At 48.5% G+C, this 13,149-nt stretch overlaps 1 protein-coding gene across 1 annotated transcript in view; it reads left to right on the top strand.

Moving 5' to 3' along the window:
* LOC144167092 (uncharacterized) overlaps window positions 1–12,861 on the top strand; it is a 50,428-nt gene extending 37,567 nt beyond the window's left edge. The window contains exons 4-5 of the mRNA XM_077696479.1: window positions 1,342–1,428; window positions 12,640–12,861. Coding sequence (XP_077552605.1) covers window positions 1,342–1,428; window positions 12,640–12,764 — 212 coding nt within the window. The 3' untranslated portion in view covers window positions 12,765–12,861. The remainder of the gene's footprint in view (window positions 1–1,341; window positions 1,429–12,639) is intronic.
* Window positions 12,862–13,149: the final 288 nt, after the last annotated feature.

Raw genomic sequence — 13,149 nt, 5'->3', positions numbered from 1 at the left:
GTTGCTGGCCATGCCAGCTCGGCAGAAGGGGGCCGTTGCCCCCGTTTTCACAAAGTAGAAAAGTCATTCCTGGTCTTAGAGATAGCAATTCACCACCAACTATAGGGGAAGAAGGTGGTCAGGCACAACGACGAGGAGATTATGGGGCGTTGAAATGCTAGGGAGATGTGGTGGTGCGCGACCTGCCTGTGGTAGGCGTGAGTTTGATGTCTTCAGTAGATGCGCGCACTGGAAGAGGAATGCGAAGAGTGGAGAGGACGGTAAGCGAGTGGGAGGCTTTCTGATGTTACACCGTGTATGTTTGGGGGAACGGGGAAGGAACAGGAGGATTGTGGTCCACGTTAGAGCTGCCCATTAGGTCTGTGAGCACCAGGTGTGAAAGCGCAGGCCGTGGCATTAGCCACGTCGTTCCCAGGTGAAAAGACGTGGGTGGGTGTCTACTCGTTGCCTGTAAGGGATAGTGTACAGTCGTGAACAACTGAAATTGAACCACCAATATATGAACCAGAAGACACAAATGGCGCGATTCCTTTCGATGTTCGGCACAGTGCCACGTGTCTTAATAACAGTAATGGAGGAGGGAAATGTGGCATTCGAAAGAGACCAATAGAGCGTCATTATTCGGCCTCCACGAATATTACGTTTCAATGTGACCTGTGCGTGTTCATAATTTCGTGTTCTCATTTCATTTGTTCTTGACGTTACAGCCTTTTGGCAGGACGTGAAGTGCCAGATTGGAAACTCTGACTTGGGCGTGGCGACGTCAGCCTGCTTGGTAGTCAGTCTCAGCGTAAACTGTGAGGGGCTATAGCGGCGTATTGTTCCGTGTTGGTTGATGATGCCAGTTGCCTTGAAGTCAGGAGGACAGTGGCCTTTATGCGCACTATGTCAGCTACGTATGGCCGTTGTCGGTCACAGCGAACGGCGTCGGTTCAGATGGTAGCTGAGTCGTTTGCGCATTTTTGAAGCAAGGGGAGCGTCCGATGCCCTCGGCATCCGATACTGTACGTGCGGTCTGTATGGATAGGAAGCAAATAGGCGCGGTTGTTGCGTGTAGAGCTGTGGATATTTCTTGGGGATATTGGGAGTCTGCGCGACGTGTCAGCCAAGCCTACGTAACAGGTGTTGGCGGGACTGCTATGGTGTAGTCGACGCAGCATGTTATTAATGCGGGCCTCCCTAGACTCGGTAAACGTGTTTGGAGGCCGAGTTGCAGTAGTCGCCCTTTCGAAGTTAGCGCCGAGAAGCCTAGCGCGGTCTTTTGTGACTTTCAAATTAGAGCGTCGATTTTGTGTGCTCTTTTGGTTTGTTGTGATAATTTTCCGTCACATTGTTTTTCAGATGAATGCCACAACTTCACTGGGTACGCTAGCTTCAGCGACTACCAAACGTGCTTGGTGACCGTTGCTCCCTACTATCAGGACAACAGTGAGCTAATTTTCCTCTACTTGCAGTTAATCATTCTCATTACCAACCCCTCATTGCCACCAGCCTAGACTAAAAAACATTATTTAATTTAGGTGGAAATGGGCCGTTTCACGGGGACGTTGAATTTTAATCGCTCTTGTAATGGGACACTCTGTCCTAACAGCAGACCGCGTGCAACCAGCGATTCTGATAACCAATAAATAGCAGTGTGAATGGAAAGGTTTATAAAGCAGTCTTACAACTGACAAGCCTCACTACAAATAGTTCCCCTGTGCATTAAAGAATCAGCGGCGGAATGTACCAGCGCATATGCCATTGCATACAACAAATTGAAAGCAGAAGAGTCCATCACACTGCATATACGTAAGATATAGGTCGAAATCACTCGTTTTAGGCGGAATATATGCACAGCAGAAAACTGAAAAATTCCCAAATGACACACAGCCATTTGTTCATATCTGGCTGCAAAAAAAGTTATGAACAGCGGACAGAACATTTCAGATTATTTTTTTAATGGCGCGCTTGGTCGAAAATTTTTGCGTCCCATTTAGCAAGCAATGTTCGCAACATTTGCGTCAATGGGGCTAGATGGATTGTCAGTATAATATTTTGGTTGCACTGACACTGGATATTTGCCTTCCCTATTCTGTTGTCACCCTGTGCTGTGTTCTCGTTGCCGCCTTTGTACTTCACGGCTAAAAGGCCTTCTGACATGACCCATTTATTGGTGCTGTTTTATTGTGCGCGGGAGGCATCACTTTTTACGGATGGTGCGCGGATCTTCTTTTGTGTTCCTGTCGCTTTTTTCACGGGATAGGCTGCATGGCCTGTCAAATAATATGGGCTGAATGAGATAGTGGTGAATTTATGCCATAGAAATTATTTTCCTGTTTTAAAAGCTTCCTACAGATGCAAATGTCGTGCACATTGGTCATTGTGCACAGGAACGTGCGCTCGCGTCGAATGACACAGGACGCAATACGAAGAATTCTTGCGAGCGAAATTAGGTCAGTATATCACTGGAAAGAGCGAACGGCAGAAGGAACATACAACCCGCTGCGAACACTGAAGGACAAATGAAAGGCAAGACACCATATAAACTAAGAAAAAAAGGCCGATTTACTTCTCCGAAAGTTGCGTCATCGTAATGGTAACTGATAGAAATAAAGGTCATCAGAGTTTGCTCAATGCACAATAGTCTCGTATCCACACACGATATTTGTCTACGTAAATAGTTGGGAATATTTTTCTTCGCTCACGTTATTAAGTCGTATAACATTGCCCTCTACGGACAAAGGCGGAATATTGATTATGACGTTTACCGCGCCGACTATACAGAGGCGAGGAGGCGCGCCGTAGTGGAGTGCTCCGGATTACGTTTGACCACCTGGAGATTTTTCACATGCGCCGAAGTCTTGAACACACAGGAGTTTTAGCTTGTCGCCTCCATAGGAAAAGGGCCCGCCGCGACCGATGATCGAACCCTTCGTCCTTGGGCTCAGCAGCACAACGCCATAGCCACTGAGCCACTGGGGCGGGTTAAAGGAGGAACCGGAGTGCGCAGTGTCCGAAATACTCTCGTACCTCCAAGGGACAGTTAAAAGCAACTTAACACTTGTGACTCCGGCTTGCCGTCTCTTGAAACTCAGATCTGCAGCTCCGGAGACAGTATTTAGTAAGAAAGCAGATGTGCACGAGGAGCTATGGAAGCTTTTAAAAAAAGTGTATTTTAAGTGCAGAGCACTTTAGGGTCTCACCTTCTCGTGGTTGCTCGCTCGCTGGACCCAAGTAGAGCCACACGGCGCTCCCCCGTAGCGACTGTGTGCGCGGCGTCCCATAGAGGCTTCGAAATCTCAGTCGTTTATATAGTCACAAGCGTTCAAAATTCGTTGGCCCTGGCGCTTGTTATACATCTCCCCGTTGTTTAGCGCAAAGAAAATTGCCGCTACATTTGAGGCAAACTATACCTAATTAACTCGCAGCGCCCGCGTTCATTTAGTTATGAAGGCTGTTTGGGTTGGTTTTTTACGATACGATAGTAAGCAAGACCAAGTGGGAGTGCAAAGCCGGCACGTGGCAGAGGAAAAGCAAGCACAAAAAGAACAGAACTACTTCTGGCGCAGCTGCAGCCAGAGGGTGCGCGACCACTGCGAAGGCGGGAAATTTGAAATGCCTTGGATAGAGATAGACAGAAAGAGAGAGCGAGAGAGAGAACCACTTTATTTTACAACTGGGATTTAGAAGGAAGGGATGGCCGAAGCCCATACGGCTTCGGCGACCGCAAAGGCCCGTGCGGTTAGAGTATCCTGAACCGCCAGGTCCGAGTTCCCCAAGGCCTGTTCCCAGTGGTGGGGCGTGGGGTAGGAGGGAAATGGGTCTTGTGAACACTCACAGGGCGAATGAAAGTGGGTATCACGTTGGTGGCATAGAGGACAGTGTAGTGTTGAAAATTTGTGTGGGTGCGTGTGTGTGAGCGTGGTTGTGTGGAGGACGCCGTGACTTTGTAGGATGCGCCACATAGTGGAGGCACCTTGACTTAGCAACGGGTGCGGTGGGGGATAGTGCCTGCGGAGGAGTCGGTAGTCCTGGACGACTTGTCGATATGTTGGAAGTGCATACCGAGAAGCCGTCGGGGCAAAGTCTTTTCACACACACCGTTGTTAGGCGGAAAAGAGGGTCTGCTCTGGTGGTCAGTGCTCGAGCTTGATGGTGGGCCGCCTCATTACCGCCTATGCCGGTGTGGGCCGGGGTCCACAGTAACAATACAGGTTGGGTGGGGGGCTTTTTCTGCAAGATTTGCAGTGCCACTTTAGAGATGGTGCCCTTGGCGAAGTTGCGAAGTGCTTGTTGGGAATCGGTGAGAATTTTCATGGGCGTGGGGGTTTGTGTGAGGGCGAGGTCCACTGCCGATTCCTCCGCTGTCACCGGGGATTTAGTGAGGATGGTTAAGCAATTGGTTGGTGCATCCGCGAGTGAGGTAAGCACTACTGCAACGAAGACTTCCTTGGGGTGGTACGGTGCTGCGTCCACGTACAGCGTGTGCTCCGAGGGTGGGTAGTTTGTGTTGTGGTGTTGTGCTCTAGACTGTCGCCTGGCCAAATGGAAGGTTTGGTGCACGTTTTTAGGAATTGGACTGATCGTGATAAGTTAACGTAGGTCGTTTGGTATGACCTGAGGAGGGTCGAGGGGCATTGGTGGGTTGAGGTTAATCCACTGGAGGATCCTTCGCCCAGGGATGGATTGAGACAATCTGTTCATCTGAGCTGTTCTGTGGGCCTCAACAAGTTCGTCAACGGTGTTATGGACACCCAGGGCGAGAAGTCTCGCAGTGCAGTCTGAGCGGGGGGGGGGGGGGCAGTATCAGCGCGGCTCTGTAGGTTTTGTGGAGTAGCGCGTCTAAGTAGTTTTTTTTTGGCTTGCGGTAGATTCCGTATGATAGATGGTAGCAGAAACGGCTTATTATGAAGCTTTGCACCAGTCGGAGGCGTTCCATTTCTGATATTCCATGGTGTCTGTTTGTTATTCGTTTTATGAGTCCGATGGTCTTTAGAGTGTGATTTCGAAGGAGAGCGTTGTGTGAGGATTCTGCTTCTATTTGCTTGAATCGTAAGGCCTAAGATGCGTAAGTTACATGTAAAATGGGGTGGTTAATAATTGCTATATGGATGGTGTGCTTGGCGGGGGATTTTGTTGGTGGAGGGCTTAGGATTAAGAGTTTCGATTTGTGCACAGGGCATGTGAGACCGGATTGTTGTGTTGTGTGTGCGACTGTCGTTGTTCCAAGTTGGAGGACTTGCTCGATATGTGCGTCGCACCGCGGGGCACCCACAGTGTAATGTCGTCTGCGTATATTGTGGATCTGAGTTCCGGTATGTTTTCCAGGCTGCGTGCAGTGGGCATCATTGCCAGATTGAAAAGCAGGGCTTAGAGGACAGCGCCTTGAGGAGTGCCTCTCGCTGGCTTTCGAAAGGTTACAAAAAAGAGTGGGCCTAATCTGAGCGTGCAGTTCTTTCAGTGAGAAAAGTCAGCACCTACATGTGTGTGCGTTGCCCTAGGTTGAGAGATGTGATCACTTGTAGTACTGCTGCATGGGAGATGTGATCAAAGGCCTTGTGTAGGTGTAAGGTGAGGATCTCGGCATTGTCTTTTTTGGAAGGAGCGTGGATTATGTGGTAAATTCGATTGTGCGCGTGTTGAGTTGATAGCCCTGCGCGAAACCCTATGAGGTTGGGTGAGAGAAGGTCTTGTTCAAGGTGTCTCGTTATTTTGGTATGCATTATGTGCTCGAGAAGTTTTCCTTAGCAGGACGTAAGGTAAATTTGACGGAGGTTTTTCTAATTTGATCGGTATTGAAGGTGTAGGGATTAGAGAGATGTTAGAGTCTTTCCATGTGTTTGCAAGGGTCCGTGCAGTCCAGTGGTGGTTGAAGAGTGTCGTGATAGCGTCGAGGGCTTGATCTTCAAGGCGTCTTAGTATCTTGTTGGTGATTTTGTCGGAGCCGGTAGCTGTTAAGCGTCAGAGCCTAAAAAGGGCACTGTGTACCTCTGCCTCGGTGATTTCTGTGTCTAGTGTGGGGTTTGGGTCGCCTAGATATATTGGGTCGGGTGGGGAGGTATCCGCTGCTGAGGGGATGTACATGCTGCGTAGGGGGGGCCTGCTTATGCAGTAGTTGGGTTATGCGCTGCGTAGTGCGTGATTTAGAAGGGGCGGGGTCCATGAGTTGCCGGAGGAGGGCCCAGGTGCGCACCATAGACAGTCCTCCCCTCATTTCGTCGCATACTTGGTGCCACTGTGCTCGGGTTAGTCGCGCGGCATGTTCTATGATCTCCCTATGTAATTGGGCAAGGCGTTTTTTGAAGACCTATCTGTGTTTGCGGGTTCTCCAACGGCGTTTTATGCTGCGGTACGCCTCCCACAAATGCTGTATGCGTAAATCGGCGTAGGAAACTGGTATTTCGGTATCAACAAGTTTTTCGTTATCTTCCTTTGCCTGCATTATTTGGTTGAGCCACAGTTCTAGCTCTTCGTCCGTTTGGTTGGATGGCGGTGAAACGTTTAGGGTTGAGGTGCGGAAACCGTCCCAATCACTGATGTGTTTTTGTTGCGGTTTTTTATTAGGACAGATTTGTATAAATCTGCCTGTACGAATACGAGATCAGGTGTTGTGTTCCTTTGTGCGCTATTGCCTATGCGCGTGGGTATGTACGTTTCGTTGTATGGAGTCAGCTGTAGTTTTTGTATTGTTTCAAAAAAGTCGGCCTTTTTTTGTTGTTCGCGTGTAGCCCCATGCCACGTGTGGGGCATTGAAATTCCCCATCACCAGGAGGGGTTGACTGCCTGCTTCTCGTAGTGCTTCCATGATGACGTGTTTGAAGTTGTGTTGGGTGTTTTTTTGGAGAGCTGTATAGATTGAGCAAGTGTAATTTGCTGCGGTCGGGTTGGAGAGGACATAGCGTGACGCAGTTATGTGGAATAATAATATTTTAAAACACCCCATGTTCGGCGCTTATGTTGCGTTGTACAAGTGTCAAGTGTTGCTATTTGGGCGTTTTGAAAGGTCTCGTATTGTTAGTTTCACTATAATAACTGTTTCTTGCAGTGCTATAACCCTGGGGGATTATGAATGATTGACAGGTGTGTTTGGAGGGCGGGGCGTTTGTCGCGATAGCCTCTACAATTCCATTTACAGGCAGCGTGTGTTTTAAAGGTCGGCATCTGCTTCCATTTCGATTGGTAGAGGGCTACTGGCAGATGGGTCGGGTGTTTGCATCGCTAGTCGTTGTGGCCGAAGTTCTTTCATGCATGTAAGTAGTTCATTGTGTAGAGCCGTTACAGATTCCTGCATGGTGGCTTGCGCCGCCTTGACTGATCCGTGAAGTTGTAACTATTCTTGTCGTTGTGTTCGTAGTTCTTCGGCGATATCGATTGACACTGCTGAATTTGCACTCTCTGTTGTTGCCCTTCGTTTGAGTGGTGGTGATTTTGTGTGGGAGGGTTGGTGAGATGATTGTTGGTTGCATGTCTCTTCTTCAGAAGATGAGTGTAGTTGATGTCTCAGTAAGAGATTCTGTTCTTTCAGCTGGGCGTTTTCGTGCCGCAGTTTGAGAATTTCAGCTCGTAGGGCCTATATTTCTTTGATAAGTGCCTGGTGTGCATTGGTTTGAGTTGTTTGGGGTTGTGTTTTCGGAGGCGTGTTGAGTACGGGTTTCGGAAGGCCTTGGTGCTCATCTGCATGTTACTGCCTTGAGATGATTGGCTGGGCGAATGTTGAAGGGCATCTCTGTACGTCAAATATTGATGGTTGGGGTCTTGCTTCTTTGTGGAGTTTTCTCTTGCTTGGGGTTGGTGCTCGGCCTGGAAGTCTAGGGCGACGATGGGTGGTTGGTGGGGACGTCGTGGTTAGAAGCGGCGGGGACAACACGATGCTCCGGTGAGGTGGGAGTCTGCGCAGTGTATGCAGTTAGGGTTGCACGGGTGGTTTTCTGTTGGTGGGGTGGAGCCGCACTTGGTGCATCAAGGTGTAGGGGGCGTGGGGGGGTAGACATCCTGTCTGTACCCGGGTCGCCAGCAGTTAGGGCAGGCTTCGGATTTCCTCTTGAAAGGGTAGCAGCGTACGATCGCTGCCCTGTAGCGTACCCAGAATGGTATTGTTGTTCCGTTGAAGAGTATTACACCAATGAGGAGTTTTGAAGTTTTTTGGCATACAGTATGTGAAGCGCTGGGTTGTAGTCAGTTAGACTTCTGAGTATGGTGCTTCCATCGTCCTCGGTTGGGGCATTGAATATGACGACAACACAAGTGTTGGACGGTGAGGGGATGTGGTTGGAGAGGAGGTAGGTTGCTACTTGTTATTTAAGGGTAGTTAGTTGGAGGTATAGCTTGGCTCGCACTTGTGATGGGGTGCTGATCACGACGAGGTTAGATTTCTGGTTGATTGAGAGTTGATCCTCATTGTTGAATGATGTTTGCTTCCCTTCGGACGAGGTCTGCAAGGGATGCTGCAGGAACGGTTTGGAGGTCCAGGCCACCTTGGGGTCGCAGCACGATTTTGATGTCGCCTTCTTCCAGAGGCTCTGCAGGCCGAGGTAGTTTCTTTTTAGGCTGTTGTCTGGTCTTGCGGACGTGCTCACCGGTCATGGTGCTGTTGCATGAGTTCTTGGTTGAGAATAGCTGACTGCGGGCGCTTTGTAGGTTCAGTGTTTTGGCTTGACGGCAGATGCGAACCCATCGAGGTTTATATAGGGTTGCTGGGTCTATTGGTTGTCCTTATACGTGTATTCCATTGCCTGGTGTGCATCACGGAGGGTACTGGGTGCAGGCGATGTGCGTCGGGCCGAGCGAGCACCCGCGTTGTTGGCAAAACCGGCAGGCGCCGCTGCCGAAGCGAGCGGCTGCGGCGAACACAGCTACCGCGTGGCGGCCGCGTCCTCAGGGGGGGAGGGGGGGCTCCAGAGGGGGGGCAAGGAACGTTAGGCTTACTTTGCAGCTCCGAGGTGGCAGAGTGAAAACCGCTTGTTGTGCAAGTTTCGATGATCTCAGCTGACCTTGGTTGGTATGCGGTCACAGCGGGCGTTTAGCTGGTCATGTTGTCGCGCGTTTTCGGGGGCTTAATCGATTCGTTGAGGTCATGGGCGGGCGATCTCGAAGCGAGAGCGATGTGAACAGACGTCCACTCGCTTTTGCCACCTGGCGGCCTACGAAATGCGTTGGACAAACCTCTGCTGAATTCACCAGGAGAAGAATGGGACAGGGCGGCGAAGAGCGTGATGGGTGGTAAGAATGAGCTGATAACGGCGTCACAGGCCATTATGGCAAATGACTGCGCTCTGTTTCCTACAGTTTTCACGTTGAGTGGAGCGGCTTTATTTTAAATAGGGAGCATTTCAGTAACTCACGATGTCACCCGGTTGACGTCCGTAGTCCGCACCGTCGTTGTCCATACTATATAAAAAAAATACTATCCGGCGCCCGGTTTCGATCCCTCGACCCTGCGGGCGGAACGCAATGTACATGGTGCTCTACCCACTGCGCCACAAAGCCGACACAGAATGGGACGCTACGAACGCGCCTTATATCGTTGACTCATACAAATTACTGCTGACGAGCGCTCTCTCGTCAGCAGTTGCCACAAGTGCAACAACATTAACCTAACGCAAACTACTTAACGTCGTGCGCCCCTGGAAATGCTCTGCATTTGATCGTGCCCCTCGCGAGGGGGATGTTTCACTGCGTCTTCTCTCGGTCGCGGGACCCGTGGCGCCATCTGGCGGAGGCGCGGCACAACTCGTAGCACTTTGAAAAGATGCGGCGCCAGCCCGATGTGTGTGTGCGTGCCGCACTTGTACAAATGGCGAGTACATTGGCTGCCCACAGAGCAAAGCATTCGTGCAAGTCAGCCGTTGCAGTCAGTCAGTCAGTCACTCAGTCAGTCAGTCAGTTAGTTAGTTTGTTAGTTAGTTAGTTAACAACGCCGCAAGCATTTGCGTTTCTTGCTTTTTTTCTGCCTTCGTTGCCCATCACAGTCCTTGTATTTCTTAATGAGCTTCACAACTTTGCAGAGGAAAAGGCAACGTAGCGTTTCTGTTTTGATGCTCCTGTGATGTTACCTGCAAGCAGCATTTGCATTGTGATTCTACAATTTCTATATGTTTTATTCTCGCTCACGAAGCGTGTTGCGAGGGAAAGAGTACCAGCTGCATTAACTTAAGCGTATCTTAAACCAATTCGTTTGTTCTAGCTGAATAAAAAACAAACGTATTTACAGCGACGTTATAGGCTGTCGACTCACATTCACAGAGAATCACGACATAATTTCTTAAATAAAGTCACTTAACCATTTTCCCGGGCCCGCCGAAATTGGCAGCAGGCTTCTGCCCGGTAGATCATATTTGATTTTGTCGCGAGCCGAACGAGATGGTAGGAGATTAAAATTGTGCTTCATTTATAACGTGCGTCGACAGTCTGCCCATGTGGCGGCTTCCCCATAATTTGGGATGAGATCAAGGACCTATTACCGCAATCATAACTAAGTTTAAATTGGACTAAACCTATACTTTACAGATAATTCGTAGTAAGCATGAGTCGGTAGCTGCGAAGCCTCTGCGGTGAGAAGCTCAACGGAGAAGCTACAATTCCTTATCCCCTCCAACTCCCCACATTTGACCCAAGAAAACAAATCTCGGTTAAAGAGTTCTTATTTCACGTGTATATTGTTTCGTCATAGGTGGCAACAAGAAATAGAAAGGGTTAGGGCCAAATAGGGTTCGCAGGAACAGTTTTTCCCCGGTACTTTAAGTTTATTTTTTGGTGGACGGTTATTGAGAAACACCATCGCATACACACTGCGAATATTGTGTCGTGTGCAGCCTAGAAGGAATAACACCGTCGCCGGTAAAGAAACTATTATAAAATGTGGGTTGTTGCTTCGATATTTTGGGGCCTTCGGAGGATTAATTTAGGTGGCTCCGATGAAGTCTCACTCAGCCTAGTCATCTAAGCGGCTGTCCGCCTGAAACAAATCCAAAAGTGGTTACCTTCATCGAGGTCGATGGGCTACCTTGATTTTCCAAACTTCTGCAGGAAAAAAAGAAATAGGTAAAGGTACGTTTTCTGTAGGTGTCGGGGTATCAGTTTTATGTCGATGGGCGTGCTATTACCCCGACTACCGCCTGTGTATCTGCTCCAGCGGCGGCTGAGTTCCTTCTGGGATCCCTAAAATAACCGTGTGTTCGATACGCAGTGTCGTAAACGTTCATTCATGACCAATAATAAGCAGAGGAAAGAATTCGTTTCTGCGTGGAAGGTTGAACTAGACTAAGTGTGGTAAAGGGGGCGAAGGGTGCACTGTGCGATCAGGCGGTTTTTACGTATTAATGTGTCGATGCGGGCTAGTTGGTACTTCATCATGGGAACAGGTTCAGCGCCAGGCACAACTGGAGGAAGTAAAACAGACAGGAAAGGGACCCTTTCCTGTCTGTTTTACTTCCTCCAGTTGTGCCTGGCGCTTAACTTGTTCCCATGACGGTTTTTACGCTAGGCGTAGTTCTTCGGCCAAATTCACTTTGCGTGGGCCAGGATTTAGGACGCACGTTGTGTGGCCACTACGCATGTGTAACTTCCGCGGTGGCTCCCATCAAAGGTACACGTTTTCTTCAGTGCGTTTCGCCTTTTACGATACAGTGTATTCGCTACGTATTTCGCTCTAAAACAAGCAAATATGACGGATATTCAAAGCAACAACTGTTCGGAGAAGTGTGTACAAAAAAGGCATAGTTCTCTTCTTTCAGTGTATGTGAATGCGTGTGCACTGCTGAATCCGCGTTAAGGTGCACGTGTTTTGGCGAGTACGTCGACTTCCTTTGTTACCAATGCGGGAATGGAATCGACATAATTCAGGCACACTTGCGTGCATGGCCGGTTGTCTATCTACTTTGACTTTTTTAGAGCAGCAGTGAGCGTTTAGAGATACGCGGAGATGAATAAAAACAAACTACCGTGTGTCCGCAGTTTTTTCATAGGTTCCAACTTTGGCTGGTTTCACTACTCGTCCTTCATCTGACGCAAGACAGCTGGCGAGTGTAACCGAGCTGCTCCTCCCATAAACGCCCCCCCCCCCCTCCCACCTGTGTCCGCTTTGCCTTGCCTGATATTTATGTGTGTAGTGCGACCACTAATTTATTTTTTTTTTTGCTTCACAGTCACCCTAAAGGCCACTCGTGAAGCGTATTACATAGGTTGAGCGTTAGATTGTGGAAACACAGAGCAGGGCGTAAATCTAAGTCCTACAGGTTCTTCAGTAATTCCATTTTCTGTGGAAGGGCCGGCTTTTGGTAAAACAGTATTTGCAGAAAGGCAGGGCATTGTTCCTTGTCGCGGTGCCCAATGGCTAATTTTCAACCACTCTGTGCAACCCTCCTAATGACTTTACTGGGCCCGTGGATGACGTTTCAACCAGCTCAGCAGTCTGCTTATTGAAAGGGGTCGCATTAGCGTGTAGTTTAGAGCAGGCAATGTTTCAAGCAATTTCAGAAACTTTGCTGTTGTGATTTAAATGCCCTTCTTCGTCATTTTAAATCATAAACATTAAAAATTGTGAAGGTATTACTACTGCGCATTCCTTTCCCCATGATCTAGAGAAAAATGTTGCCGAGATATTTGTTATACCTAATCTCCCATTCTGGCAGATCATCACATATTTGGTGTCCTTTGCAGTGTGTATACTGTGGGTCATCAAGCCGCTGGCGAACCAAATTCCTAAGCCCTGCATGGATGCATTTCGTGTTGCCTGCGGTGAAGGATACCGTGACTACAGCGACGAGATGTGCCAGACTGGCTAAAAAATGCACCTGGAGATGGCGAACAAAAGAGGACGCCTATGCACAAGATTGAATTTGATGCCCGATGGCAGCGGTTGTTTTTATGTTTATTTGGTTCGGGCCTTTAAAAGAAAATAAAAATACTTTGTTTAACTTCTTTATGAATTGACGAGTCGTTTTTTGCATTTATTTATTTATTTATTTATTTACTTATTTATTTATTTATTTATTTATTTATTTATATATGTATACTATACTATTTATACTATGTATACTAAGGTCTCTTCGGGGGGTAAAGAAGCTGGGATTCGTAATGAAACATTGTGTCAGCATACGCCAAAGAAAAACAATACGCACGCACAGAAAAAATTCAGAATACAATTTTTACAACAAAAGCAAAAGTGCG

Source organism: Haemaphysalis longicornis, unplaced genomic scaffold, assembly GCF_048455015.1.
Source record: "Haemaphysalis longicornis isolate Haplotype H1 unplaced genomic scaffold, Haemaphysalis longicornis Haplotype H1 scaffold_2, whole genome shotgun sequence".
Taxonomy (NCBI): domain Eukaryota; kingdom Metazoa; phylum Arthropoda; class Arachnida; order Ixodida; family Ixodidae; genus Haemaphysalis; species Haemaphysalis longicornis.
The sequence above is the reverse complement of the archived record's forward strand: the minus strand, read 5'-3'. Positions and strand labels throughout refer to the sequence as shown.